The sequence below is a fragment of the Bos mutus genome, chromosome 6 (assembly GCF_027580195.1).
Source record: "Bos mutus isolate GX-2022 chromosome 6, NWIPB_WYAK_1.1, whole genome shotgun sequence".
NCBI lineage: Eukaryota > Metazoa > Chordata > Mammalia > Artiodactyla > Bovidae > Bos > Bos mutus.
Window position 1 is genome coordinate 69,546,032 of NC_091622.1, and position 17,071 is coordinate 69,563,102.

Here is a 17,071-nt window from a genome sequence, read left to right on the forward strand (position 1 = left end):
CGTCCATTGAGTCGGTGATGCCATCCAGCCATCTCATCCTCTGTCGTCCCCTTCTCCTCCTGCCCCCAATCCCTCCCAGCATCAGAGTATTTTCCAATGAGAACGCTTCGGATGAGGTGGCCAAAGTATTGGAGTTTCAGCTTCAACATCAGTCCTTCCAATGAACACCCAGGACTGATCTCCTTTAGGATGGTCTGGTTGGATCTCCTTGCAGTCCAAGAGACTCTCAAGAGTCTTCTCCAACACCACAGTTCAAAAGCATCAATTCTTCGGCGCTCAGCCTTCTTCACAGTCCAACTCTCACATCCATACATGACCACTGGAAAAACCATAGCCTTGACTAGACGGACCTTTGTTGGTAAAATAATGTCTCTGCTTTTTAATATGCTATAACAATGCAAATGTATGCTATGTTTTTATTACAGTTATCACTCTTCTAATAAAGCTGACAATATTATCATTAACGTCCACTATAGATAATGATAGGGGGCTTCCCTGGTGGCTCAGAAAGTAAAGCGTCTGCCTGCAATATGGGAAATCTGGGTTCAATCCCTAGGTCAAGAAGATCCCCTGGAGAAGGAAACAGCAATCCACTCCAGTATTCTCCCCTGGAAAATTCCATGGCTGGAGGAGCCTTGTAGGCTACAGTCCATGGGGTCGCAAAGAGTCAGACACAACGGAGACACTTCACTTTCACTTTTTATAGATAACGATAAACTAGAGAAAGTCCAGATCACAATGACTTCACAAACACCCTCTTCAAACAGCTTAGCAAATAAAACAGCCAATGATAAAACTAATGTTAACTGTCAAAGGTATTCCAACCTTCTGCCAACCTCTTCAAGGTCAGGGTTAATGTGGAGGAAACAGGGTACACAGAGAGGTGCTGGGTTCAGGAAGCCCACCAGGCTTCTCTGTCCAAGGAATTCTCTAGGCAAGAATACTGGAGTGGGTACCCATTCCCTTCCCTAGGCGTCTTCCCAACCCAGGGACTGAACCCTGGTCTCCCCACTGCAGGCAGATTCTTTACCTTCTGAGCCACCAGAAACGCCCCTCAGGAAAGCTAGGAAAAATTAAACAGTTGGAGCTAATATGGGCAAGCATGAGGCCAGGAATCCATGCAGGTAAGACAAAGGTTGAAAGGTACAAAGAAGTTACTGTGGTGAAAATACAAGAGCAACACAATGGAGAAACAGAATGCCTGAATTCTAACCCTGGTTCAGATATCAACTAGATATGTTATCTCAAGAAAGCAAATTTTCTGGGTTTGTTTGCCTCACATAAAACAACCTGTTCTCAGGGTCGCTTATGCCCAAAGGTCAAATGCAATTTCAAAGTTTTTAAGGAAAAAAAATAGCAAGGTTTTCTGGATTCACATTTTATAGGCAGAACTACTACAAAAAAATGGAAGAAAGTTTTAAAGCTTTATTCCTATCAACAAAGTTTGAGAGTTTTCCTCCTTGCTAAAGTTTGTACTCTTTACCAAGTGTGGCTCATCTCACATTCTGACAGAGAAAGCACTATGGAAAAAGAGAAGCACAGAGTAAGGGGAAGCAGATGAGTTTTAATTTTAAGTAGAAAGGAGGACAGGACTCATAAGATAATTGTGAAAGATTTGAAGAAGGTGAAGGAGCTAGCCATTTGGGTATCTGGGGCAGAGGGATATTTCAGAAAGTGGAACCAAACAGTGCAAAGCCCTTAGCTAGAAGTGTGCCTAGAATAATTCAGTGAATAGAAAGGAGGCTTGTGTGACTAGACTAGGGTAAACAAGTGAAGAATGGTAGAAGTCAGAGAAATAATGATGGGCCACATCAGGTAGGGTCTTACAAGCCATTAAAAGGAACTTTAACTCTGAAGATGGGGAGTTCTGACAGAAAAGAGACATGATCTGATTTGTGTTTTAGAAGAATCTCTGTGTCAGATGTACCAAAAAAAACTGTAAAGGTTAAGAAGCAAAGGTGGGAGCAGGGTGAAGAAAAGTATGTAATATAAGGCAGAAGAGAGACAATGACAACTCACACCAGCAGTACAGAGATGGCAAAAAGTTGTCAGATTTTGGATATTTTTTTAAGACAGAGTCAAGAGATTTACTTCTTGATAGATTAGATGCAGTAAAAGAAAAATAGGGACATCAAGGATGTGTCAAAGACTTTTTCTACTCTAAGCAAACAGGATATCAGGTCTGCCATCAACTGAGAAGAGGAAGGCTGCACTTGAAAGCTGAGTTTGGGGGAAGAATACAAACTCAGTTTTGGATATTCTGGACTCTGAGACACTTAACCCATACAAATCTATAGACTCAAAAGAATTTTATCTTCCTGTCAATATGATAACACATATGAACATTAGTTCAGTTCAGTGGCTCAGTCATGTCTGACTCTTTGAGATCCCCATGGACTGCACCATGCCAGACTTCCCTGTCCATCACCAACCCCCGGAGCTTACTCAAACTCATGTTCATTGAGTCAGTGATGCCATCCGACCATCTCATCCTCTGTTGTCCCCTTCTTATCCCATCTTCAATCTTTCCCAGGATCAGGGTCTTTCCCAATGAGTCAGTTCTTTGCATCAGGTGGCCAAAGTATTAGAGTTTCAGCTTCAGCATCAGTCCTTTCAATGAATATTCAGGACTGATTTCCTTTAGGATGGATTGGCTGGATCTCCTTGCAGTCCAAGGGACTCTCAAGAGTCTTCTCCAACACCACAATTCAAAAGCATCAATTCTTCAGCGCTCAGTTTTCTTTATAGTCCAACTCGCACATCCATACATGACTATTGGAAAAACCATAACTTTGACTAGATGGACCTTTGTTGGCAAAGTAATGTCTCTGCTTTCTAATATGCTGTCTAGGTTGGTCACAGCTTTTCTTCCAAGGAGCAAGCGTCTTTTAATATCATGGCTGCAGTCACCATCTGCAGTGATTCTGGAGCCCCAAAAGATAAAGTCTGACACTGTTTCCATTGTTTCCCCATCTATTTGCCATGAAGTGATGGGACTGGATGCCATAATCTTAGTTTTCTGAATGTTGAGCTTTAAGCCAAATTTTGCCCTCTCCTCCTTCACTTTCATCAAGAAGCTCTTTAGTTCTTCTTCGCTTTCTGCCATAAGGGTGGTGTCATCTGAATACCTGAGGTTATTGGTATTTCTCCTGGCAATCTTGATTCCAGCTTGTGCTTCTTCCAGCCCAGCATTTCGCATGATGTACTCTGCATATAAGTTAAATAAGCAGGATAACAATATACAGCCTTGACATACTCCTTTCCCAATTTTGAACCAGTCTGTTGTTCCATGTCCAGTTCTAACTGTTGCTTCTTGACCCGCATACAGATTTCTCAGGAGGCAGGTCAGGTGGTCTGGTAGTCCCATCTCTTTCAGAATTTTTCACCATTTGTTGTGATCCACACAGTCAAAGGCTTTGGCATAGTCAATAAAGCAGAAGTAGATATTTTTTGAACTCTCTCGCTTTTTCAATGATCCAATGAATGTTGGCAATTTGATCTCTGGTTCCTCTGCCTTTTCTAAATCCAGCTTGAATATCTAGAAGTTCACAGTTCACGTACTGTTGAAGCCTGGCTTGGAGAATTTTGAGCGTTACTTTGCTAGCGTGTGAGATATAAACCAGAAATTTCAGATACAATCTGAACACATAGGTTATACAAATGGCAAGTGAAGACAGCACTTATTTTCTAATGCCGAACTCTGAGCTCAATGAAGTCAACTTTTTAGCTATTTTGGGAGATGAAGTCATAATCAAAGAAGAAATTAATAGGTTTTAATATATAAAAATCATGCTTTAAATTCATCTGGCTACCTTAATACACATCTAAATATCAATGTGGCTCATGGAAGGATAGAACTGAAAGTGTACCCAGAAGATACAGAACCCCTGGAGTTGGAGACACAAATATATGAGTCTCAGAATATAACTCTAAAAATTTCTAACTGTGTGACAAAATTCTATACATTTGAGTTCCACCAGCTCTGTGAGAGTATAATCTCATTCATAAACTAGTGAAATCAAAAACTTACTTAAATCATGTACTACAATCACTCATCACTATACCTCATCACTATACAGTTTTACAATATTCTAGTATTAGAATTTTACTAGTTTTCAACTATTAAGCTTATATTTTCATCAGACAATTACATATGTTGTTAAGCAGTGAAAGTTTTATAAATATATAGTAATTAAACTTCAAGGTTTTACTTCTGATAATTAGGGATGCAACTAATCTAACTCAACTACTTTACATTATCTGAATCAGACTAAGGAAAAAAGATTTTATATATCTAATCTGTATACAGTCTAGAATATGCTTCATATTTATATAACATTATGAACAACACAATGATGATAAACTATGTCCATTTAAGAAGCAATATACGGTTGAACTGGTTTACAGTACAGACTACCAAAATATCAACTTCAAGTAACATTTACAATTTTTTAAAAAATTTTAAATTTATTAATTGGAATATAATTGCTTTACAATGTTATATTAGTTTCTGCTATATAATAATGTGAATCAGTTATATGCATACATATATTCCCTCCTCATGAGCTTCCCTCCCACCTCCAACATTTATAACTGGATAGTTTAGAAAGGTGATGGCACCCCACTCCAGTACTCCTGCCTGGAAAAGCCCATGGACGGAGGAGCCTGGTGGGCTGCAGTCCATGGGATTGCGAAGAGTCAGACACGAGTGAGCGACTTCCCTTTTACTTTTCACTTTCATGCCTTGGAGAAGGAAATGGCAACCCACTCCAATGTTCTTGCCTGGAGAATCTCAGGGACGGAGAAGCCTGGTGGGCTGCTGTCTATGGGGTCACACAGAGTTGGACACTACTGAAGTGACTTAGCAGCAGCAGCAGCAGTTTAGAAAGGGCAGAGAAAGAAGGCTGAATACATAGGAACTCCTTCACTGGACTAATCAAGGACTCCACTGTAATTGCAATGCATAACAAAAGAGAATAAAACCAGTTACTCTCGCAGCAAGCAGACAGACAGACAGATGAGGCAGACAGAGATACAGACACACACATTCACTTCTTATCAATCAAAAAACAAAGTAAGTTAAAACAATAGTCCAACCAACTCTACGCTAAGTAAACTTTACTTACTAAATGTAGAATGGAAAAGAGCGTCAAGAAAATCATTTCTCCAGATTTTTGAGCAAATTTCAGTCCTTATGTAGACAATTCAGCTTTAAGAGTAAAAATGTAAAACGCAGTCTTTTCCTCAAATCTAATGAACAGATCACTGTCAAACACCATACATCTTGTAGCTAAAGGGTACAAAGGTCCTCATTTCAAAATCTACCGTCTTGTGGGAAAGCCACGATCTTGTGGAGTAGCCACTGTTCTCTTGTCATACTTAGCTGCCCTGTGGCAGCAGAACAGGAAATGCAGGTATGTCATCATGACAGTCTCAAGTCAACAGTAAGGGCAGCCACTGATCTTTGACCTTACGGTTCACAAAGCCAAAACAAAGACCAAAAGAAAACAAAAAATAACACAACTGGGAAATGAGATGGCAAAAGTGACCGATGCAATGTTCTGCCATACCTCATAGAAAAGTTGCTAAATTTGATGGCTTACAGCCAGAATTGTAACACCTCCTTTATCTAAAGTCTATCACCCTAAACCAGGCCACTATCATCTCATCTTTACTGTTCCAACAGCTCCCAACTACTCTCCCCAGTTTCACTCGAATCTCTCTATAATCCTTTTTGGTCCCTACTGAGCTTGCCAATCTCATTTCAAGGAGCTATCTCCTTTGTTTCCTATGTTCTGGCCACAATGCAGTAGCAGCATCCTTTCAGCTCCTCAGGCAAGCCAAACTTATTTTGCTGTTCTCCAGACCCGTGCGGCTCCTCACAGGACTCTTTCACCCTTCCTAAACTTTACCTTCTCAGAGGGGTTCTCTATATCACATTATTTTCTGCCACAGATGCTAATGTCTCCTTCGCAGTAACTTTCTCAGACATAATTTATCTGTTGCTGTAAGCTCCTGAAGGGCAGAGGAACTATGTATGTTTCATTCATAACTGTAAACTCAGAGCCTCAAATAATACTGGGCATAAAATTTAATAAATACTTGTTAAATTACTTATCAGGAAACCTCAACAAGACAGTTGATAATGAAGGATTAATTGAAAAATACTCTGAGGAGATAAGAATCTCAAAACCCAAGTATTAAAATTCAAGCATCTAAATCCAGCACTCAGAACCAACTTTTCTTACTTTATACATTGGTCTTATAAGGTTGGTTGTCTCATTTCTAACTTACAGCTGATCAATTAGAAAGAAAAGAAGAACATAAACAGAAAGCAAAAGCTCTCATATGCAAATTCAAAAGGAAAGTGCCATTTAGAAAAAAAAGATCCTCAAACTTTAAAATACCTCAATGGCCTCTAAGAACACCACAATGTACCAATCTGTCAAGATTTTCTTTTGATTAAAAGTTTCCTCTACTCAAACAGATAATTCTGACAGGATCTTAAAGCAGGAGAGCATGTTTCCGACTGATTTTCAAGACAATGATAAAGATTAACCAAAAAATACACATGAAGGGATAAATATAAAAATATATGGCAATAATTTGCCAAATGTCTATTATGGGTTCAGGTAATCAGATAAATTATTTCTGACTGTCACACCTAATCCCTGAGATAGATATCCCTTTTGCAGATGAGAAAACTAAAGTTAAGAAAAGTTAATGGCTACAGTTCAGAAGTCTCTGAGAACTGAAATCAATTTGCTTGACATCAGAGACCACTCTTTCCACAGAACCATCTCTTGCTTTCCAAACGTGTCTAAGAATCACCCAAGCTCCTATCAAAAATAAAAATTCCTAGACTCTTCCCTTAAAGATTCTGATTGAGGAAGTCTGAAATGTGTATTTTTTAAAATGTCCTTAGTGATTCTGATAATCAGGCAAGTGATTCTAATAATCAGGCAAGTTTAAGAAATACTGTACTGAGATTAAGCAAGATTGCATGAACATGGAAACACTGGTATAACATCTGATTTTACAAATGGATTCTGAAACAAATTATGAAAAGTCACCAACAAATCTTACCCAGAAGACATCAGAGTAAGATACTTAAAAGCAACTGTTGCTGTTATATTTTAAAGCTTAATTTCATTGAGAATAATATCTTAAGTAGCTTTATAGTAGATTAAAAAGCTAAGCCATAGATACTAAAAAGACTTAAAAGATTCCATTCTGAACTTTCCTGGTGGTGCAATGGATAAGAAACCATCTGCCAATGCAGGGGACACCGGTTCGATCCCTAATCTGAGAAGATTTCACATGCCATGGAGCAACTAAGTCTGTGCCACAACTACTGAGCTCTAGAGACCATGCTCAGCAACAAAGTATAGCCCCTGCTCACCACAACTAGAGAAAGCCAGCCCAGAGCAACAAAGACCCAGCACAAAAAATAAAATAAATAAAAAGTATTAAAAAAAGAAAAAAAGATTCCCTTCTGAGTACACAGTTGATCTAATATCCTAGGCATTTAACCTATTAGGAATATAAACTCAAGCTGGGATTCAAGAGCAGCTATCAAAAATATTATTCTTTAGAATAATGTTATTTAGAATAATAACAGCTTTTGTACCATCATAAAGAATCTCTTATCATTTACTTTCCACCATTTAGTTCCTATATTCCACTTAGCTAAACGCATAACATTTTAAGTACTAGATAGTTTCACATCTGTTGGCAGGCAGAAATCCCACAATGAACTGTTTGGACTGGAATATCCATGTGTATTTCAAATTACAGCAAAATTTTGATCAAGACCATCCCCAAGAAAAAGAAATGCAAAAAAGCAAAATGGTTGTCTGAGGAGGCCTTACAAATAGCTGAGAAAAGAAGGGAAGCTACAGGCAAAGGGGAAAAAGAAACATATACCCATTTGAATGCAGAGTTCCAAAGAATAGCAAGGAGAGATAAGAAAGCCTTCCTCAGCGATTAATACAAAGAAATAGAGGAAAACAACAGAATGGGAAAGACTAGAGATCTCTTCAAGAAAATGAAAGATACCAAGCAAACATTTCATGCAAAGATGGGCACAATGAAGGACAGAAATGGTATGGACCTAACAGAAGCAGACTATATTAAGAGGTAGCAAGAACACACAGAAGATCTACACAAAAAAGACCTTCATGACCCAGATAACCACGACGGTGTGATCACTCACCTAGAGCCAGGCATCCTAGAATGCGAAGTCAAATGGGCCTTAGGAAGCATCACTACAAACAAAGTTAGTGGAGGTAATGGAATTCCAGCTGATCTATTTCAAATTCTAAAAGATGATACTGTGAAAGTGCTGCACTCAATATGCCAGCAAAATTGGAAAACTCAGCAGTGGCCACAGGACTGGAAAAGGTCAGTTTTCATTCCAATCCCAAAGAAAGGCAATGTCAAAGAATGTTCAAACTACCACACAGTTGTACTTATCTCACACACTAGCAAAATAATGTTCAAAATTCTCCAAGCCAGGCTTCAACAATATGTGAACCGTGAACTTCCAGATATTCAAGCTGGATTTAGAAAAGGCAGAGGAACCAGAGATCAAATTGCCAACATTCGTTGGATCATTGAAAAAGCGAGAGTTCCAAAAAATATCTACTTCTGCTTTACTGACTATGCCAAAGCCTTTGACTGTGTGGATCACAACAAATGGTGAAAAATTCTGAAAGAGATGGGACTACCAGACCACCTGACCCGCCTCCTGAGAAATCTGTATGCAGGTCAAGAAGCAGCAGTTAGAACTGGACATGGAACAACAGACTGGTTCCAAGTTGGGAAAGGCATACATCAAGGCTATATATTGTCACCCTGCTTATTTAACTTATATGCAGAGTTCAGTTCAGTTCAATTCAGTTCAGTTGCTCAGTCGTGTCCGACTCTTTGCGACCCCATGAATTGCAGCACACCAGGCCTCCCTGTCCATCACCAACTCCCGGAGTTCACTCAGACTCACGTCCATCGAGTCGGTGATGCCATCCAGTCATCTCAACTTCTGTAGCCCCCTTCTTCTCCTGCCTCCAATCCCTCCCAGCATCAGGGTCTTTTCCAATGAGTCAACTCTACACGTGAGGTGGCCAAAGTACTGGAGTTTCAGCTTTAGCATCATTCCTTCCAAAGAACACCCAGGACTGGCTGGATCTCCTTGCAGTCCAAGGGACTCTCAAGAGTCTTCTCCAACACCACAGTTCAAAAGCATCAATTCTTCGGCGCTCAGCTTTCTTCACAGTCCAACTCTCACATCCATACATGACTGCTGGAAAAACCATAGCCTGCAGAGTACATCATGAGAAATGCTAGACTGGATGAAGCACAAGCTGGAATCAACAGTGCCAGGAGAAATACCAATAACCTCAGATATTCAAATGACACCACCCTTATGGCAGAAAGTGAAGAAGAAATAAAGAACCTCTTGATGAAAGTGAAAGAGGAGAGTGAAAAAGCTGGCTTAAAGCTCAACATTCAGAAAACTAAGACCATGGCATCTGGTCCCATCACTTCATGGCAAATAGATGGGGAAACAATGGAAACAGTGACAGACTTTATTTTTTGCGGCTCCAAAATCACTGCAGATGGTGACTGCAGCCATGATATTAAAAGATGCTTGCTCCTTGGAAGAAAAACTGTGACCAACCTAGACAGCATATTAAAAAGCAGAGACATTACTTTGCCAACAAAGGTCCATCTAGTCAAAGCTATGAGTTTTCCAATAGTCATGTATGGATGTGCAAGTTGGACTATAAAGAAAGCTGAGCATCAAAGAATTGATGCTTTTGAACTGTGGTGTTGGAGAAGACGCTTGAGAGTCCCTTGGACAGCAAGGAGATCCAACCAATCCATCCTAAAGGAAATCAGTCCTGAATATTCACCGAAAGGACTGATGCTGAAGCTGAAACTCCAATACTTTGGCCACCTGATGCAAAGAACTGACTCACTGGAAAAGACCCTAATGCCAGGAAAAATTGAAGGCAGGAGAAGGGGACGACAGAGGATGAGATGGTTGGATGGCATCACAGACTCGATGGACATGAGTTTGAGTAAGCTCTGGCAGTTGGTGATAGACAGGGAAGCCTGGTGTGCTGCAGTCCATGGGGTCACAAAGAGTCGGACACGAATGAGCGACTGAACTGATCACGTGAATTTCAAATTACAGTAAAATTTTGAAACAAGCTTACTACCATATTTCTCATTTCTTCAAGAAAGTTCACTCACTGAGAAGTTTTAGCACTTGGTCCAGTTAAGATATTGAGCACTTTTTTCTTTATAGTGTCAGAAATTGCTCAATGCTGTGTTCTAAATCAAAGTAATTTCCTCTCAAATTATAAGGAGCAAGAAAAATCTCTGGGAAAATAATATCTACTTTAAACAGACAATTTTCTCACAATCACCAAATTTGCTTTTTAGAAAAAGACAAACCAAGGAATTTCCTGGAGGTCCAGTGGTTAAGACTCTGTGCTTTCACTGCCAGGGTTCAATCTTTGGCCAGGGAACTAAGATCCTGAAAGTGCAGCCAAAAATAAAAAAATAAAGTAAAAAATGATAAGCCATTTATCTTATGAATGTGGTTATAAGAGTTCTATTGTACAATAGTTTGCCTTCGTTTCAGAGGTACCAAAAAAACAAAACAGTTATTATTTTGACAAGTTTGACAAGATCCAAAGATGTATGCAATTACCTCATTTATTTAGAGAACATTTCAAAACCTATCATATTCCAGACAGGGCTTCCCTGATAGCTCAGTTGGTAAAGAATCCACCTGCAATGCAGGAGACCCCAGTTCAATTCCTAGGTCGGGAAGATCCACTGGAGAATGGATAGGCTACCCACTCCAGTATTCTTGGGCTTCCCCTGTGGCTCAGCTGGTAAAGAATCCGCCTGTAATGCGGGAGATCTGGGTTCGATCCCTGGGTTGGGAAGATCCCCTGGAGAAGGGAAAGGCTACCCACTCCAGTATTCTGGCCTGGAGAAGTCCATGGACTATATAGTCCATAGGGTGGCAAAGAGTCAGACACAACTGAGTGACTGTCACTTCACTTCACTATTCCAGACACCACATTAAGTAGTGGAGAAATAAAAACCAATAAACATAATTCCTGCCTTCAAAGAACTATCCAGCTTTGTGGAGAAATATCAAAAAGAACCTTAAAAGTCTCCAAACAAAAAATGTAATCTTTAAAAATGGAATAATTATGCTGAGTGGAGATAAGGTGAGAGTTACAAAAGTTTATAAAATTATTTAACTGAAGTGAATCTGTTATTTAAGCAAATCTCCTGTTGCTTACCACAGCATGCTGTAGCAATCTTGGTCCAGTACATTTCAAGATAGAATTTTTTTTAACTCTACTATCTGAAAGGTCAATATATACTGAGGTGTTCTGTGATGTCTCCTATGCAAAGGTCCTATCCATATTATTTCAAGTCACATTTCTAAATCTTTCAATTTTCCACAGCTTACCTGAGATGAATGATAAAGAGAGTGATGTCTCACAGCCATTGATAAAAGCTGGTAAAGGATGAGGAATTTTTGTGGACATCGTAGAAAGATTATACCTCAGAGGAAAGTATCCGAAGACACAGTAATTTAGTGAAATTAGGAGAATAACATCAGAAACAAATCTAAAAATAAGCTGGTTCTATGACAAGGCTTATGTTAGAAGTCAAAAATTAAACATTCCCTAGGGAGGCTCCAAGTTTGATTTTTATATGGGAGGGCATGAAACAAGATAGGAACTGATAATGTCAGTTATGATGACAGATTAGACAGGAAATACTGGCCTAAAACCTAGTTTTAAATTCTAATTTTTATATTAAGCACACTGCTATCATCACTGTGAAAAATCAAACTCTTCAACAAATGATAGTTACAAAAATTTATTCTAAGGGGAACAGAATGTCATAATTTAAAAAAATATTAACCAATTTTGCCAATTAACACCTAATAAATTAATCACCTTTCCTTCATCTTCATTACATAATAAACTGAGAAGTACACATACACACACAGAAAAATCTTTGAACTGTGAGCTCCAGTCTTTTAAATTAGATGTACATAAAAATTATGCAATAACAGGAACTTATCATTTCCCTCTCTTCCTTCAAACACTTTTCCTCAAAATACTATTTTGTATAAGATTTCTTCCTATTGGAGCTGCCAGCTTGTTCCATATTGCTACATTCAAATCTAAAAATGAAGGAAATTATTACACTCATCTAGAAAAATATCAAGAAAGAATACTGATCTTAATGGAAGTACACAGTTTAAGCCTGACTTGTGGTCAATATGAAAATACTAGAAACTACATTAAAGCAAACTTCATTTAGGCAAATTATACATTTTAAATACTTGTATGCCCAATATCTGATTATGCCACAAAACTAACTAAGCCCTGCCTGTGTAGTAGAAAATGAAAGATGACTTACTTTCTCACATCACTATAATGACATGCCGCATTATGTCATACAAGAATACTGCTGCTGCTGCTAAGTCGATTCAGTTGTGTCCGACTCTGTGCGACCCCATAGACGGCAGCCCACCAGGCTCCCCCGTCCCTGGGATTCTCCAGGCAAGAACACTGGAGTGGGTTGCCATTTCCTTCTCCAATGCATGAAAGTGAAAAGTAAAAGTGAAGTCGCTCAGTAGTGTCCAACTCTTCGCAACCCCATGGACTGCAGCCTACCAGGCTCCTCCGTCCATGGGATCTTCCAGGCAAGAGTACTGGAGTGGGGTGCCATTGCCTTCTTCTATACGAGAATACAGTGACTTCTAAAATAACAGCAATATAACATGATGTATTATATCATGGAGGGGAAAAGAGTAGAAATAATCAATCGTGAAGGTCTACTCAAAAGTGACATGTGTGAAAAACACACATGAATAGATCTATATAGTTTCAGATTGATGTGGATTGCAGATGATTCTATACATTACATTATATTGACTTCCAAACCAGTAAGGGAAAACAGCTCTGAGCAGCTCCTTAGTTTAAATAGAGAAGGAGCAGATAGGACAGCTGTAGTGATAAGCTTAACCAGTAGTCTTTCAACTGTTTTAATAGCTCTTCCCATTTATACTTGCAGGCAAGAAAAACTGAACATGCTCAACAATTATAGCAACCCACAAACACCAATTTCAAAAACCATTATAGGTATTAACTGACTCCTACTTGCATAGTATGCCAGTGAATGATACAAAAAGTTTTGTACTACTATTAACTGTACTTATCTATGTCCCCACAAAACAGGATTAGGCCTTCAATGTAGAAGATTCTTATTAATTCTCCTTGAAATATTTCACACAATTTACCCTCATACAAATCGCCCAGAAATGGAAAAATAAGACTAAAGTGAGTCACTATTAAGTTTGAGAAAGGCAGTCTGGATTTCTTAGTACTGTGCTTTATACCTATGTTTCTCAAAGAGGAACACTATATGTGTGGATGATAATTAATAAAGGCTATATTTATTGAGCACAGTACCACACAATGTGATGAATTCTTTGCACGTACTGTCTCAATCCTTAATTTTAACAATTAGGGACTACAACTAGCCCCATTTTAAATGAAGAGTCACAGATAAATAATTTACCCAAGAAGTGGCAAAGGGTAGATTTGAACCCAGAGCCTAGAACCAAAGTAACAGGAAAGAAAGTGAAGTTGAGAGAGAGCATAGAAAAATTAACTTCTATGTAGAAAGGCATACTGTTTATTGCGGGCATTTAGTTTCTCTTAATACTCTGGAATAGTGGTGTTTAATCCTGGGTACCTACTTGAGTCACTTGTGGAACTTTTTAAACAAACTAGGACCTCACTCAGAAACTTGGCTTCCACTGGGGCAATGACAAAAACTCCCCAAGTGATTCCAATGGGCAATTAAGATTGGGAACCACTAATAATTCTCTCCCACTCTGTTAACCTCTGTAAGTAGCCAACTAAAATCAAATTTACTAATCACCTATTCGGTGCTGAGCTCTCTGACTTTTCCATCAGGCCCAACAATGTACTTAGCTTTTCTTTTACTCAGAGGAAACATTATAACTATAGCTGCACCTTTTAAAATAAAATTTTGCCAGCTTTTCTTTGATACGAGGAATTTATGGGGAAGGGTGGACAGATACCATGATAAAGTTTGAAAACCAATCTTTAAGCACTCCTTAGGTTTAAAAGAATGCATTAAGGTTCAAATAGTCAAACAAAACAAATGGCAGGCTCTGAGATGTAAACATTTCTGTGATATATGTTAAAAAGATTTAATATCCCATAGTATTTGGCTATATGTCTTAATGATGCTAGTGATGACACTTAAAATACTAAGTAACTGTTAGTACGGTGATATTTTATTGTCTTCTCACGGCACTGTGACAGAGATAATGCAGTGTTTTTATACTAAGTCACCAGAATATAAACTAACAGGTGCTAAAGAAATCAAAGCATTACATAAGCACACCCAAACAACAATATGGCTGGTCATATCATGTTTTGAGAAGTGAAAAGATTTTGCTGACAGTCTTATATGAGAAGTCCTACTATTTCACTAACAGTTATTCACTGCACATCCCACTCACCCTAAGCCAAAAATAAAATATAAAGTGTTCCAGGCAATTTCAAACTTACTGGCCCTTTGTATTTTACTAAAAAGGTAAAGTGGAGAGATGTCTGACAGCATGAAGTTTGACCTAGGATTTGAACAGAGATCTAAAATGAAAAGGCATAAATTCTTCAACTTGTACAAAACTCTGAACTTCTCCGACAAACATTACAAAACTTCCTGCTTCCGGACAGCTCATTATTTGGTTCAAGTCTTCACATTCCTTTATTAGTCATGACCTTTCAGAAAGTGCTCCTTCCTTATTGTTTGAATAATATCAGACTTTTAAAATGTTGCCAACTGAACTTACAGGAACCCTTATCAAATGAAGAAACCATCCCAGAGTTCGTGCCCCAAGGAAGGGCTTAGATTACAGAGAACCCTGAGTAACCTGAGCAGTGTGTGCCCATCACGTAGATTTTTTTAAAATTATATGTAAACATACATCATTCTGCATCTTAAATACATATGTTCATCCATACATTTTTTTTTATCATATACAATTACAGGAACTTGCATTGGTTCCGCACAAACTGACTCTGCAAGAAACTGGGAAGACTTGTGGGTATGAGTGAAACAGACACGAAGACAGGGAACCACTCATTACCGATCGTCGCCAGGGTCTCACCCGGCCCAGATCCGGCCTCTGAGCCATATGTCACTAGGCTCAAAGGCACAAACGAGGAAAGAGAACCACAAGGTAAATGGATGAGAAAACTGGGGGAGGCACCTAGAAATACGTGTATTTCCACCCCGAAGCTGAAGGGGTGGCCGGAAGGGCAGACCCCAAAGAATAACCTTCCTCCTGGGATCCGTCAGAGCGCCCAGGCCCATGGGGCCTGCTAACAGGAGGAGGTGGGGTGCGGAGGGCAGCGTTTGTCCCCACTCCGGGGACAGAAACAAATGAAAATAAAGCAAGTTCTCACTTCCTGGTCGCCTACTCTTCCCGAAGGCCTCAGACACCCGACGGACACCGGGAGAGAAGGCCCCCGCGGAGTAAGGGGCCCACCCCAGCCCTGCACCTCCCGTCCTCGCCCTCGCCCTCCACCGGGCCTTACACGGTGACGTGACCAGAGCCGCGGACCACCACCGGGTCCGGCGAGTACTTGAGCAGCTGCTCTTCCAGGGCCCGCTCCTCGTCCTCCTCCTCCTCATAGATCTCGTCGAAATCCGCCATCCTGAGACTCCGAGACCCTCGGACCGAAGGGGCCTGTCCAGAGACGGAGGCCGAGATACGGGCTGGCGAGACGGCGAAGGCTGAGAGGAGTCGCTACCGCGGGCTCCGAGGCCGCGGAGTTCGTTCTGTGTAGTCTCGGCTTCGGCTACAGAAGAGATGGGGTCCTGGCCGTCGGCGGCACCGCCGCCATTACCGTCAGCAATAACAACAACACAATGTCAACATCCGCCCAAGGGCCGACACCTCCACCAGCACTGCCGCGACCGCCGCAGCAGCAACTCAGGCAACCACAGCAACAGCCAGAGCCTCCCGCAGCGGGAGCACCCGGCTACGACATCGCGAGACTTCCCGGGAGCAGGCGGGCGGGTGAGCGGGCGCGTGGGCGCGAGAGCGCGCGGGCTGGCGGGCGGGAGCGCGCACGTGAGGCCTCGCGCCCTTCCCCAGGTCGCCTTCCTCCTCTTCCACCCGCGGTCTACTCCTGGAGCGCGCTCCCGCAGGCGCGGCCCCGCCCTCCAGGAGAAGAGTCGCTGACGCTTAAAGAGATTGTCTCTGGAAACTGGTGGCTTTGACCCCCGACCCAAAGAACAGAGCTCTGAGTGTCCAGTGGGGCACTTGGTTCCCCAGAGTAATCTCTAACCAAAACAACTAAAAATAAAGGCCCTAGTTTGGAATAGATTATTGTGCATGTGGTTGCCGGTTTATCCAATAATCGAATCTTAATTTTCGTCAGTTTTTTTAGTCTGTGAGGAGAATCAGAGTCTGTAGTTTTCCAATTTGAGGAACCCAACAGACACAGCTCAAATATGTTTGCCCACCGTAATATAGGATTTTTCAAAATATGCGCAGTTCAAACATCTTGTCCCATCGTCCCCTTAAATATAGTCCAATAGATGAGGCCAGTGGTGCTGATACATTTTTTTTCTTAGGAGAAAACTCACTGTAGTCAGGCCATGACACAAAATTAACAAACTCTGGATTCCAGATTAGAAGATGCAGTTGCCTCCCTCAACTTCTTCACAAGCCATAACCTCATTTCTCCTTTAAGAACTTAGGGAATCCCTTTCCCTTCCTTCCAGCTCCTCCCAGGAAAGAAAAGGTGAAGGGAGGAGAGCGGAGGCAGAATTTAGTGGATTCCTCTCACCCGCCTAGATCATCACTAAAGGCCCAAGGTTCACTCTGGGTACTTGGTTATATTCATAGTCAAGAACCTGCCCAGGCAAACAAATAGTTCAGGGGCAGGAGTGGGCTCCTGAGAGTGTCCAGGAT

General features: G+C 40.6%; 1 protein-coding gene across 1 annotated transcript in view; it reads right to left on the reverse strand.

Annotated features, from left to right (window-relative positions):
- CHIC2 (cysteine rich hydrophobic domain 2) overlaps nt 1–16,095 on the reverse strand; it is a 70,457-nt gene extending 54,362 nt beyond the window's left edge. The window contains exon 1 of the mRNA XM_005907635.3: nt 15,687–16,095. Coding sequence (XP_005907697.1) covers nt 15,687–15,805 — 119 coding nt within the window. The 5' untranslated portion in view covers nt 15,806–16,095. The remainder of the gene's footprint in view (nt 1–15,686) is intronic.
- Between the last annotated feature and the right edge of the window lie 976 nt (nt 16,096–17,071).